This window comes from Somniosus microcephalus, chromosome 14, assembly GCF_052327205.1.
Source record: "Somniosus microcephalus isolate GS21.2 chromosome 14, FLI_Smic_1.0, whole genome shotgun sequence".
Lineage (NCBI taxonomy): Eukaryota > Metazoa > Chordata > Chondrichthyes > Squaliformes > Somniosidae > Somniosus > Somniosus microcephalus.
In genome coordinates this window covers 98,509,852-98,524,328 of record NC_141000.1, presented here as the reverse complement: position 1 = coordinate 98,524,328, position 14,477 = coordinate 98,509,852, and the positions used below count along the sequence as shown (strand labels likewise).

The 14,477-nt window shown below is 39.8% G+C and overlaps 1 protein-coding gene across 1 annotated transcript in view; it reads right to left on the bottom strand.

Annotated features, from left to right (window-relative positions):
* LOC147107750 (zinc finger protein 654-like) overlaps window positions 1-14,477 on the bottom strand; it is a 50,047-nt gene that overhangs the window by 4,809 nt on the left and 30,761 nt on the right. Inside the window, exons 3-8 of the mRNA XM_086007027.1 lie at window positions 13,639-13,720; window positions 13,275-13,410; window positions 8,678-8,880; window positions 7,197-7,333; window positions 5,304-5,445; window positions 1,453-3,928 (exon numbers count right to left, since the gene is read on the bottom strand). Of these exons, the coding sequence (XP_085863153.1) occupies window positions 1,453-3,928; window positions 5,304-5,445; window positions 7,197-7,333; window positions 8,678-8,880; window positions 13,275-13,410; window positions 13,639-13,720 (3,176 nt within the window). The remainder of the gene's footprint in view (window positions 1-1,452; window positions 3,929-5,303; window positions 5,446-7,196; window positions 7,334-8,677; window positions 8,881-13,274; window positions 13,411-13,638; window positions 13,721-14,477) is intronic.

Here is a 14,477-nt window from a genome sequence, read left to right as displayed (position 1 = left end):
CAGTATTTCCGATCCGCCAAGAAAGCTCGACAGATCCTCCGGCTGCCCGGGAGAAGGGCCTCTGTGGGCGGAGAGTTCCGCTTTTTGGAGACCCTCCGCCCGCAGAAAACCCTTACAATTCTTGCACCTGGTAAAAGCAGGCGTAAGGCCTGGTTTTACCAGGATAAGAGTTGAAAAAAAGTTTTTTTTTTTTTTTTTAATTTCCACTGATTTATCATTTAAAAACAGTAAGTTTATTTTCAGCCCCGTTAAAATGTTTTATTATTTTTCTGAAAAATTTAAAGTTTTGTTTAAAACAGTTAATTTATTGTACTTTCAAGTCATTTTAAAAATGTGATGTTTTTAAAAAAATGTATTTAAAGTTTTACTATGTTTTGGGAGTGATCTCCATTCATATATTTGACAGGTCTCCCTTCTGTGATTGGCTCCCCATGGCCCACGTGATCCCAGGGACGCTGTGAACTACCTGCGCCTCTGGGATACGTGGGCCCTGCGCACTTTGAGTTTGGAGAGGCTCAGGAGCGGAAGTGCGCCTCCCGGGAGCCCTCAGGTAAGGGCGCAGATTTTTCCAGATCGCAGGCCTCTGCCCGCAGGAGGCCTGCGATCGGAAAATACAGGCCTATGTACCTAAAGTGTAGTAGTACATGTCTTTATGCTACAAGTGTTGGCCCAAAATATTCTGCAACTTTTCTGCACTTACACATAAAAGTCTAGGTGCAGCATGGCCCGAAGTCACTTGATATCTGCGTAACTGAGATTTCTGGAGTTTGATACCATTTTCTATGTGATTTAAAAAAAACTCCGACCGAGACCTGTATTATACTTAACCAAACTACCATCAGTTTTGGTACAATAAACTTTTCGGACCTCTACCGCCACTCCCCCACCCACTTGTTAAGTAGTACAAAGCAGAAGGAACGGCTTTGCCAATGGGCATACCCCTGTCTGTATAATAGAAGACGGGGAGCAGCAGAGGCAAGAGGCATTAGTAGTGAGGCACCATGGCAGAAGACAGAAGCGGCACTTGCTATTTATTACCCTCATTGGTGACACTGCTTTTGTACTCACTTTACACCAGTGTTTGCAGCGTAGGTAAATGAGCTCCGCAGGAAATTTCAGAACAAGTTCCCGTCAGCAAGAATAACGCGGAAACCATTGCAACTTCGGCATAAATGGGATTCAAGGAATTTGGGATTTCTGTCTTTTTATGCTACATGCACTGGAGCATTCTTCGGTTTGTTACCTGTGTAAACCTCTGCTGTCATTTTTTTTAGCCCTTTACAAGAATTATTTCAATCGAGCATTTCATAAAGTGCACAAACTGCTAAATTTTTTCCTATTAAAGCCATCAGCTTAATGCCGCCCATTTCAAACAAAAATGCAAAGTTATGGATTCTGCTTAACTGAGTTACTCTATACTTTTGAGAACTTAGTTTAAATCGTGTCACTTACCCTCGTCACTATCTGATTCCATAACAAAGAGTGGTCTACAATTTTTCTGGGAGTTGTGCCCTTCTAATGCTTCAATGCTGTTGAAGATCATGAAACATTTCCGACATATGTGTCGCTGGTTTTTCACATTAACTGCATTCTCGCGTGAACTGGGAGGCTGATTTGAACCGGTGGTTAGCTTCCTTCGTTTTGGCATACTGATATATCGTTCATCTAGGTAGCTTGGTGGCTGTGGCCTGTAGTACTTTTGTTGTCGGCCACAGCCCTTCTGTTCTCCCCTGCTACTACTCTGTTCTTGGTTAGAGGATGACTGCAAAGCTGACGGAACCTTACTTTGCTGTGACAGACTGCCGCTATTCTGGGACACTGCTGTGGCCTCTTCCCTTAAAGCATCTTTTGGAACACTGTTATGCAACACTGATGTAGACTCTGATTTTGAAGCATCTGCTGAAGGACTGGTCTTATCTGAATCAGCAATGCCATCTCTTGACACATCACCTGAGTAAAATGGATTTATGTTTGAATCACTCGAAGTCTCTTTCAGTTTACTGTGTCCATTTACTATTTGTTCATTATTAATACAACAGTTTATGCTGCCTGATTCAACGGTCAAGGTTTTCGGATCTGACTCAATGGAAACGTGTGGAGTATCACTTGATGGGCTGTTTCCATTTTGAGTAGCACTCTGCTTGCTAGCCATACTGTGAAGGTAGGTCTTTGGTTCCGAAAACTCTTTTCGTGACTTCCACGATGGAACTAGCAATTCCCCAGCATTCGGTTCATTTTTTAAGTGTTTATCTTCACTTGTCTTTGCTCGGTGGCTTAGTACTTTGCTTGTCTGGAAGTTTCTTTTATCACAATCAGTGAACCGGATAGCTTTTCTGCTTAAGTAATGCTGTGCCTCATGCTCATAAAGCACATCGAGTCTATCAAACAATTTGTCACAGTCATGAAAACTGCACTTTGCTTGAAAAGCTTCATGACACTTGGTATGAGTTACAAGTTCCGAAGCAGATTTAAACCGCTGGTCACAGTCGCACTGTAAACAGAAGTACAATTTAGGATGCACATGCCTTTTTAGGTGGTCAATTAAATGCTGGGAATAGGTGAATTTTCTTTGGCAGTAACGGCACTTGCCCTTATACCACTTCATTAGGTAATCTTGCACATTTTCATCAGAGGAGTGAAATTTCCGTGCATGCTTCGTCAGAAACTGTATCTTAGTGAAGACCTTTGAACAGCCATGGCCTGGACAAGAGAGAAAACCTTCACTTTCTCGATCACTTTCTGCTTTTTCATTTGAAACAGAATCATCTTGCACCTGTTCTTGTCTGCATAGGGCTCCATTATTTTTGTGACCGGTCGAACGTTTTTTAGTAAGACAGTTTTTCATTTTCTTTTTGGTCGGAACAGTAGCTGCATCTGAAGCAGACTCTTCTTTTACCACTTGATCAACTATAATAACATCATCATCAAGATCATCATCTGCTCGAGGAGCAACATCTTTGTTAGGATCTTCCTGAGTTTTCAAATGTTCGTTCAGTGCTCCATCCAGACCAGCTGAGCAGTGTGGCTCAATTGGAACATCAACACTAACTTTAATATCTTCATCTCCTGCTAACTTTTTACAGTTACTCGGTTCATCTACACGAGCAGATTCTGAAGTAGTTGATGCTCTTTCATCATTATCAAGAAGTCCATTTGTGAGAGTACAGGTTTCCTGCAAACCATCAGTAACACTGGAAGATTCTTGAGTATTTGTGTGAGCAGAAAGTTCTTGCTTTTGAAACTTCCTCACATGAGTCTTTAAATGCTTCAGCATTTGTCCCCTCAATCTGAACTTTCTTGCACAAATCAGGCAAGAAAAGGCACCTTTTTGCTGATGAACCTGTGCATGGCGTACAATGTGCCCGCCAAGGAACTCCTTGTTACACAACACACAGCGATGCATTGGGGTAATATGGCCATCTGCCTTGGATGCGCCTGGGCTTAGCCGCGACGTTTTAGCAGGTTTTTCCTTAGTCTTGATTTTAGTCTTGTCATTAGCCGACAAGCTATCTCCAGGCTTCGCAATTAGACCACGTCCACGGGCATTAATTAAGGCTACTTTGCCACGCATTAGAGCAAGACAGTTTTTCTTCAAAATCCGCCAGTCCCAAAATTCTGGATCAAAAGGCCAGGTGGTTTTTAAAACAAGCAGCAGCTCGCAGCGAAGGAAACTTGGAACTGAGCTAGTATCTTCAGTGTACAGTTGATCTGGCTGACTGTACAGATTTTCAACTGCGTGAAAAGATTCTGATGTACACTCAGAGAAAAAAACTGTAATAGTGCATGCTCTACAGAAATCCAAATCATTTGGCAGCAGATACGAGAGCGTTTTACACACTAAAGTTTTAATATTTGGTTCATCTTGATAATCTATCCGTAGGGCACGTGCACAGAGTTCCACACAGAATTGCAAGCCTTCAGCTCCAACCTACAATGTTTAAACATTACATATTCAAAGTTATTAGGTTTTCGCAGTACAAACCGGAGAAAAAAAAACGAATTTAGTAAGTAGCCAAAATACATAGTTAACACTGACATTTCTCTGTAAGGCCACAATATGACATTATTGATTCGTATTTCTGTATAAAAATAGATTTAGAATCAGAACCTATGCTAAATAAATTATACAAAAAATACATTTTTGTGGAGGGGCTGTGGCAGAAGAATGGCATGATTGTATACCTCCCCCCACCCCATCAGTGACATAACCTAACAATGCATGGTTATCCTCCAATAAAAAGCACAGAAAGCTTGAAACATGAACAATCACAACATTTTCACAAAAGACATTAGGTTAAAAGTTGAATAAAACCTTTTTTAAAAAATGTATCGACATGCAAGTAGTAACTAAAGCAAAAGGGGCTAAAGTTGTAAACAGCACACGTAGTATGCAACCAATAGTACATTTCAGGTTATAAAGTTGCAAGTTATCACTGCTACCCACACGCAATGAATACAGTCTTGCTGCCTCTCTGGTCAATAAAACACAAATCTGAAATCTCAAACTCTAAATGAATAGGAATATACGAACAGGAGTAGGCCATTTAGCCCCTCGAGCCTGTTCAGGCAGTCAATGAGATCATGGCTGATCTGTGACCTAACTCCACAACTTTGCCCCATATCGCTTAATAACTTTGGTTAACAAAAAGCTATTCATCTCAGATTTAAAATTAACAATTGATCTAGCATCAATTGCTGTTTGCGGAAGAGAGTTGCAAATTTCTACCACCCTCTGTGTGTAGAAGTGTTTCCTAATTTCACTCCTGAACGGTCTGGCTCTAATTTTTAGACTATGCCCCCTAGTCCTAGAATCCCCAACCAGCGGAAATAGTTTCTCTCTATCTACCCTATCAGTTCCCCTAAATGTCTTGAAAACTTAAGGTCACCCCTTAACATTTTAAATTCTAGGGCATGCAACCCTAATTTGTGTAATCTCTCCTTGTAACTTAACCCTTAGGAGTCTGGGCATCATTCTGGTAAACCTCCGCTGCACGCCTCCAAGGCCAATATATCCTTCCTAAGGTGTGGTGCCAAGAACTGCTCACAGTACTCCAGGTGTGGTCTAACCAGGGTTTTGTACAGCTGCAGCATAACTACTACCCCCTTGTACTCTACTCCTCTAGATATAAAGGCCAGCATTCCATTAGCCTTTTTGATTATTTTTTGTACCTGTCCATTTCATTTCAATGATCTACATACATGGACCCCTATTCATACATAAATAGTGGGCGTTAAAAGTATAATAACTATGAGAAGTAAAGGAAACGGAATACACCATCTTTCACTTGCACGTGGTTACTTACCTCATTCTGAATAACCCTGATAAAGAGGAAGATGTGGTTGACATTTCTGGATGTTAATAAAAGGTGATGACACTTCTCCAGAAAGTGTTGCTTGGATGCGTCAAGTTTCAGCTGCAGCTTGCTCCACACCAATATTAACTCCCTAAGTAAAATTAAAATGAGTTGACATCAGTGTGCTATAATCAGAGCTATCCTAGGAATCACAGTAGGATAATTAGATGCTATGTCAAATGAAGTGGTGTGCCATTTAGTTGTGTCTAGTCTGGTTTACCAGAGTATGTTTTGCACGAAGCAATTTACTTCAAAGAGATGAAACTGCCAAGAAGCAGATTTAAAAAACAATAAATCCCACAAATATGTGTTTTGCAAACTTGCATCTAATCCTACTGCAAGTCTCCATACACATTTAAATGTAATGATGCAAACATTCTGCAAACCAATGAAGTTAAGAAACACCAGACTGCAGTGTCTTTAGGAATGACTATCAAATTATTTAGCCCACAACTTACTTCATTGTACTAACTTTAGTAAGTTCAGTTTGAACAGAGCAACTGTGTTCTAGTCATGGTGGGGAAAACTGGGCAAGGGAGGGAAAAAAATCAAAGGGAGGCCAAGGTTTTTTTTTTTTTTTTTAAAATCACAAGATCAGATCCTTATACAGGAAACTTTTTTTTAATCCGGCACGGACGGGACCGACGTGGTGCCGGTTCATCAAAAATTCCGGATAACCGAAAGCTATAGTAAAAGATACGGAGCTGAGAGCTCTGTATAAAGCAACAGGTGCAAAACAATGGCCACAAGTTGCAAGCGTCTCTGTAGCTTAACAGCTGCAGCCACGCCCTTGCACAGCACTGATGGAAGAAGGCAAGTAATAAAAGTTACCTGAACCTACTCCTGAATTTTGCCAGTTAATCAACATTTCCGGTTATTTAGGTGCCGGTTAATCGAAAGTTTCCTGTAGAGTGCCTATATCCATGTCAATATTTTTACTTATCCTACACACATTTATATAGTGCCTTTAACATAGTAAAACGTCCCAAGGCGCTTCACAGGAGCAGTGCAAGACAAAAAATTTGGCAAACAGCCACATAATGATAAATTAGGGCAGGTGACCAAAAACTTGGTCTAAGAGGTAGGTTTTAAGGAGCGTCTTAAAAAGGAGGAACGAGAGGTAGAGAAGTTTAGGGAGGGAATTCCAGAGCTTAGGACCTAGGCAACAGAAGGCACGGCCACCAATGGTTGAGTGATTAGAATCAGGGATGCTCAAGAGGGCAGAATTAGAGGAGCGCAGATATCTTTGGGGGGGGGGGGGGGGGGGGGCTGAAGGAGATTAGAGATAGGGAGGGACGAGGCCATGGAGGGATTTGAAAACGAGGATGAGAATTTTGAAATCGAGGCGTTGCTTAACCGGAAGCCAATGTAGGTCAGTAAGCACAGGAATGGTGGGTGAACGGGACTTGGTGCGAGTTAGGACACGGGCAGCTGAGCTTTGGATGACCTCAAGTTTACGCAAGGTAGAATGTGGGAGGCCAGCCAGGAGTGCGTTGGAATAGTCAAATCTAGACAAAGGCATGGATGAGGGTTTCAGCAGCGGATGAGCTGAGGCAAAGGCGGAGACGAGCGATGTTACAGAAGTAGGAATAGGCGGTCTTAGTTATACCACAGATGTGTGGTCGGAAGCTAATTTCAGGGTCAAAAATGACACCAAGGTTGCGAACAGTGTGGTTCAACCTCAGACAGATGTTAGGGTGAGGGGTGGAGTCAGTGGCATGGGAACGGAGTTAAATTTGCTTAATATCTGGTACGGTATTTTCAAATTATTGTTCACGCAGCACTAGAAGATTCTATCCCCCATATAAATGGCCACAACCTCAAAAAAAGCAAAATATTTACCTAGTACAATACATGTCTCCATTTCTTAGCTGCCGAGTAAGGAATGCCACACACAGAATCCAAGACAGTTTCACCTGCCCTTCTGAATCTAATCTGCAAATAACATCAAGGGCTTCCAGGCAGTCAATTCTGGCAATCTGTCATACAGAAAAACAAGGGGAGAAAAGTCAAAGAAAATTCTTCTTGCTTCGACACTTTGCAAAAGCTTGACATCATGAATAGCCAAGAGAAATACTATTGCTAGGTCAGGTTCACCTTTCCTTTAAATGTGAAAATCACTTTCAGCGTTTCTCTTCGAGCTCATTTCATGGTCACTTTTACTGATACAGGTAGACTATCCTTTATCCGAAAACCTCGGGACCAGCCATGTTTCGGTTTTCGGAGAATTTCGGAAGGTGGGTCGGCAGGTGTCGGGGCCGGCGGGGGGAGTCGTGCGCACGACTTACGCTGACGCTCAGCGTAAGTCGGTGGGGGTCGGGTCCGCGCGCACGACTTACCCTTTATCCGAACTTCCGAAACCGAAACCCTCTAAAAACCAAGGTTTTTTCGTTCAGCGTAAGTCGTGCGCGCGGATCCCCGCCTTCGGTTTTTAGAGGGTTTCGGTTTTCGGAAGTTCGGATAAAGGGTAGTCTACCTGTAGCAGCTTTTTACTTCCCGATTTATTAAACTGAATTCAAATTCATGGTGGGATTTGAACTCCGTTGCTGGATTATTAGTCCAGTCCAATAACATAACCACTACACTACCATACCCACACACACGGATAGACAATTTAAAAAAAGTAAATGGAATTTTGGGTCAGAGTCAGAAGAGTGGAGCACATGTCCACAAAAGTTACAGAGGCTTTAGAATGCACTAGTCAGACCACATTTGGAGTACTGCATATAAGTGTGGTCATTATGCTTCAAAAGGAACAAACATACAGTGGAGTGGGTGCAGAGAAGGGCAAGAAAAATCTCAAAAATAAAGAAACAAGACAATGTTAAACTTTCCACTCTTGGCTCCAAAAGAGAAGGTTCAGTGGAGAACTCGTCAAGGTGAACTTAAAGTAAGGTGCAGGTCAGGCCAACGGGAGACAAATATTAATGAAAAGTAAACTTAAAACAAATTAGAAAAAAAAACTTTACTCAATGGATGATTAACATTTGGTATAGTTTACAAAATAAGGTTGGAGAACCAAAGACATGACTACTATTAAAAATGCAGGTTGGCTAAGTTTGAATAGTAAAAGGCAAGACAAGATTCAATGGGCCACATGATCTTTTTCTGTCTTGAACTTTCTCTCATGTTACATTCAAAACATTTGATAGTCAAACATAACAGTAGTATTATGCCTAACTGTAGTATGTCAGAACACCTGCAAGTAAATTATTTTACCTAATTTCTTACTGCAATATTTAAAAAAAGTATTCTAGAGTACTTTTGAAATTTGAGACACATTTTATTAAAATGTTTACAAATGAAACATCACATAACCTTACCTCCTGCAGCAGGATTTCTTCCGGTGATGAGCGGCATAGCCAGGTTAAAAATAAGTGGAGAAAGTACTTGTTTCCGCCAGTTTGAGGATGATTCACACAGTATTTGGTCAGTGTCATTGCTTCTCCGATATGCTCGTACTTCATCAAGTATTTCACTCTATATTCAAAGAACACCGGAGACTCGGATTCCAAGTATTCATTTACTGTAAAAAGAACGCAATGGATAGGAAGATAGTGAAATAAAGTCCAGCAGATTGAAATACTTTAGAATCTTCATTTAGATTAGTCTAATTCTGCAATTAGCAACGTGTTATGATCATGCAATATAAAGTGAGAATAAAAACATTAAGCAGTCAGACTAGTTAATAGATATACAACCGCTGGTACAATAACAAAACAGATGATTCTACTTGTAAATTTATCAGTTTTATTTTCTAAGTTGTTATATTTGAGACGATCAATCTTTCTTTAAAAAACTGTAGTTCGTCAGACTACATAATTTTTCCCTACAGTTAATTATATGTATATTTTTAAACCACAAGTTCACACTATGAAAACTAGGCAGCTGATGCCCTAACCCAGCAGCCCTACCTCCATCTACCCTATCCTTGTCTGTTGAAGTGGCAGATGCAACAGCCTATCAAGTCAATCATTACTCCACAGTTGCTGAAAACAGAATGAAGCTGCTGATGGGTAGGAATGCGCAGCTGCAGTCTTCAGCCAGTTTGGTAAAATGACACGTTTGGCAGGACAGCAGGGGTGGAACTCCAATTTTTGTTTCAATTCGACAGATCGTTGGCGGTTAAGTCACCATAACAATTCTACCTACTATGCCATGCATTCAGCATTAACCATACTGAAGAGGTAGTATCAATTCCAAGCTTAATGTGTACCGCTTTTAGCTGATATTGTACAGGTAGGGACCGTTGATGAACTGCTGCTAATGTACCAAGCAAACAAGCCGTATTACTTTAAAAAGGATATTCACGTAAACAAACAACAAAAAAAGCAACCTTTTAGTTAGTTAGATGTGCTCTTAGAATGTTATACTGAATGAGCCACTATTTAAATTTATTAGCTGTGCAATTTAAATTAATGTAACAGCATATCAAAATTATATTAGCCTGCGCAAAGAAGGATCTGAATGAGTATATGAACTGCAGGTACCATGCCCAAATACTAAACAGCTTCATAATTAAAATGAAGTAGTTGATTAGGTAATCCCCTTTGCTCCTTCAACCATGACTGCTTATACGTTCAGGGAAATACCAGTCTCCCTGGACTGGTTGTTTTTCAAGTTTTTAGCTCGCATGCTGGTGATGTTGAAATAAACACTATGGGTACTCAAATGTCTGGCACAGTTTTCGTAGTATAATATTAACACTTAAAACAGAACTTTAAATAAATTTTAATGATCCACTAACAGCCTAGCGAGTATAAACATAGCGGAGAAAGGTCCCAGGTTTGATTCCTATTATGTACGGATGAGTTAGCTGAGCTCAGCTGGAGCTGTGGCGATATTGCCACAATTATCTCAGTGCCTTTAGGCTGCTAGGAGAAAGGGCAGAAAATAATCAGCGAAGATTCTTGCTTCAATTTACCATTCAAAGATTTCTGCTGGAAAATGCAAGTGTGTAGACATCAAGCTAGAGCAGGGTTGATCTTGGTTGGGATGTTCTTCATATTTTAATGGTCTACTGACACTCAGCATTGAGGCTCACACAAGAAGGTCAGACACTTAGGCGAGATACTGAAGGACTCTCAGTATCCAGAAAGAAAGGAGAAATTTGGGGGAGTTTTAAGACATTACCACCATTCATCCCATCTATTCCTTGCCCACAAATTCTTACCTCTTCACCACTCTCTTTTGCTATTATTTTTAACGTTATATTTTTATTCCATCTATTCTCAACCAGTCTTTAAAAATATATATTTTACTGTACCCAGTTGCCCCACCTGGTGTTACTGACTGGATGGAAAACAACCTGCTCATTCAACTATAAACCTAAAGTCTCAAGATATCATCAAATCAAAAGGCCATAACATATAAAATGCCTCAAATAGGAAGGGTTATTACCATTCAACTAAACTGCCTGGTGACCTCCCAGGATCCAACTGCATCTTGTTAAGTAAATTTGTGGCACAATAAGGGTCTCATAACTCATTTTAAATTAGTACTACAGCAAACACCACCATAGTGGACAATGAATGATTGTTTTCCCCCCAATCAGGCAGGGTTTTCCCTCTGAAATTTGAACTTAACTTTTTTAGCCTTTCCACTTAGCTGCCTATATCTACCACTATGTTTGTAACAGTTTAGAATAGCCAGCGCATTTAGAATGGACTTGAAACCTTACATCAATGGTGGTCATGCAGAACAAACCTCACTACTGTTTGGTAACTTTGAAACAGTTAAAGTAAAAACATAGGCCTGGAGACCGCTGCAATGGCAATGAATGCCAGAATAGAGACCGCCGTGCCCCAGAAATATAATTAGAATAGTGCTGCAGCGAGCAGAGCTGGCGGATCGGGAACAACTGGCCATTATACTTTCTGTCACTACACAGACAAATCACATTTTTGAATGCTTATAAACCAAAAGAAACACTTTAGAAAAAAAGCCAGAATCGGAGTAATTTTAAAAATTTTTTTTTTTTTTTTTTTAAATAAAAAGATCACTAATACTTGGATGGATTAGAAAACCACGGCTATGAGCAGAAGCTTGTTCTTTTTGCTGGCATATTTGTATAGTTGTAAGCGTTGCTGTACATCGGGTTAATTTGGACAGAATGCTTAAATACTAACTTTGTTTTAGTGAAATATTTTGGGCTTTCCACAAGTGTGTGTTGTCAGAACCTTTGCAGGGGAGGCTGGCTGTGATTACCTAGCCTTTTCCAGCCAATGGACTTATCAGTTAATTTATTTATTTTGTTTCTGTGGCTGCGATACTCCGGCCATCACTTTCTTACAGCCCGTCACCTCCGATATATTAATGCAAGTGGCCGATAAAGAAAGAAATTCTCCCCCCGATGCTGAACATTGATGCCAGTGATTCAGAGTTTCTTTTAGATGGGTTCACTGCTAACTTTCCGTGCTCGCACTCCTTTGACGGGGCTTGTTACACAGTTAAAATTTTAATTTCCCTAAAGCTTTTTTCCTTGGGCTGCACATTGTTCAAATTGGTCAAATGTTGCTCACTTTCAGGAAAAAACAAATGGCAACAGATTCGATATAAAATTTTCTTTTACTTTGTACATTTCAGTAATCAACACTGCATGCGTCGATATCTCTGACCAGAATTTTTACTCTGAAACTTGTCAATTGTAAAAGTTTGAGATTGCTTTATTGTGTTATTTCAATTGTTACACTTGTCTTAATAATAAAAAGATTGCATTGCCTCGCTCCTTCCTGGTTTGTGGACCCTCCAATTCAATGTAAGGCCCGTTATAGATGGCAACAGTCAGCAACAATGAAAATCAAACTGCAATTTGATTTTAAAATAACAAATTAAGCGGTAATTTGTTGCATTCAAAAATTTGAGTAATCAAATTTACACAAAGTAAAAAAACATATCCGAAGATGTATGGTATGGATTAAATAATTACAGGAGTTTGAACATATGACTTAATGGTTTGTGATATAATTACAATCTCCCCCCCCCCCCCCCCCCAACCCCCCACACAAATCCCAGGAATGCATCAATCACTTTCAAAAAATGAACTAAGATTAGGCTTCTCTTACTGCCCCAATCAGCAAACACATTTTAGCACATCATATCAATGCAATCAGAGAAGGCACCTTTTAATCCGCTGTCAGACCATTTGGACCATTATTTTTCAGTTTATGTGGTGTGAAAACGAGTGTTAAATCCAAATTGGCGGTTGCCGTTAACTGCAATGGTGGGCTGAGCAACGAGAACAAACTTTTATTGGCTTAGGCGAACCTATTGGCAGAGCGACGTGCATGTCCCAGCAAATTATGGCACAATACAACTAATGGAATAACACGCTTACTCCATTCATTTCCTGGAACTTTACCGTTTAAATAATGGCATATGCAATTAAGGCGGCATTACTATGGTGCATATTTCCAGAAAATCTGAACCCATAAAGTTTAAAGTTAAACCACAAAACTAGTTCTGCAGTAGTGAAAACAACAGCTGCTTGAGTGTTACCAGTGTGCATTAATGAGTTCATCCAATTACAGGAACATAGGACGCAGGCATAAGCACCCTATGAAATGGTCCCACTACAACCTCAACATTCTGCCAAATTTCATCCACAGTGGTAGACAAGCCTGCAAACTAGGTTTTAGCAAATACCGAGAGCCTCAATATTAAACATTTTGATACAAAAGCAAAATGCTGGAAATCTGAAACTAAAAAAAAAGAAAATGCTGGACACACTCAGCAGGTCAGGCAGCATCTGTGGAGAGAGAAACAGTTACGTTTCAAGTCGATGACCCTTTCGTCAGACCTGCTGAGTATTTCCAGAGTTTATGTTTTTATTAAACATTTTAAATTCAGTTTTAGGAGGGAAAAACTGCTGATATAATTACTTAAGAAACTTCATACTATCCAGGACACCAATTACAGTACCTAATTCCTGAGTTATTAACTCTTGGTTAAGGATGGACATCAGTACTGGATTTTGCCATGGGCCTCCATTTTTACTCATCCTGATTAGTACATCAAATTCTGTATTTAAGTCATTTTGTAAAACATTGTGACATTCCTATAGGGGAGAAAAAAATTGAACAATGTTAATGGAAATTAGGAAACAGCATCATAATTACATTGTGTATTTAATATAAATGTGATGCCACAAATAACTGGAGACAAAGCAAGCATTCTGCAACACAGCAGGTATAAACTGTAATTTATACATTTTAATGCATGAAACTAATTTATATAATTAACCGAAGTCACCAATAGACACGAGTGCAAAAATTGCAAATGTTACCTGAATGGTTTTTAAAAATTCTTCCCAAAACTCTTTAGACGAGTCATCCTCCCTACAATACAGCAATACTTCAAAGCAGCTCCTATAAACAAGGCAGAGAAATTGAAGAAAGATCAGTACAAATACTCCAGTTTTTTGGAGACAGAGGATCAAAAACGAGTTATTCCACTTCCTAGCCTCTAAACAATGTTGGAAGGTATTCACTGATCCAGAACATACACATTCCCATCACTCTGTTTAAGTGTACCCGTCTGATCATCTCTCTAAATTCGTTAGTTTAAACAAGGAAAATCTGCATAAATTGAATTCATTCCACAATCTTCTACGGAAAAAACTTACACCATTTATGGACTGATTTTGAAATAAAGGATCTTTAGATAAATCATGAGTGAGAAGGCACCGTCACATAAATTGCTTTAAATATTCTCTTCAAACTTCAAAAAGAAAACCGGTTCATTAAATAAAGTGTGATATAATTTTCATGAAATTATTTAAAAAAGGCAAAAACTTGCATTTATGTAGCACCTTATCACATCTCTCAATGTCTTTAAATGACTTATTTTAGGCAAATGCAGCAGCCATTTGCTGCACAGCAAGATTCCACAAACAGCAATTAGATGAATGATTGGCAAATCTGTTTCTGGTTGATACAGGAATGTTCAGGGAGCAGTCCCCACGCTTCCTTGAATAGTGCTATGTGACCGCTAACATTCACTAGAAACAGCAGATGTTGTTTGATGGACAACAACTAACAGTGCAGAACTCCTTCAATACTACACTGGAATATTAGCCCAAATGATGCGTTTCAGTCCTGGAGAGGGACTTGAGCTCACAACCTT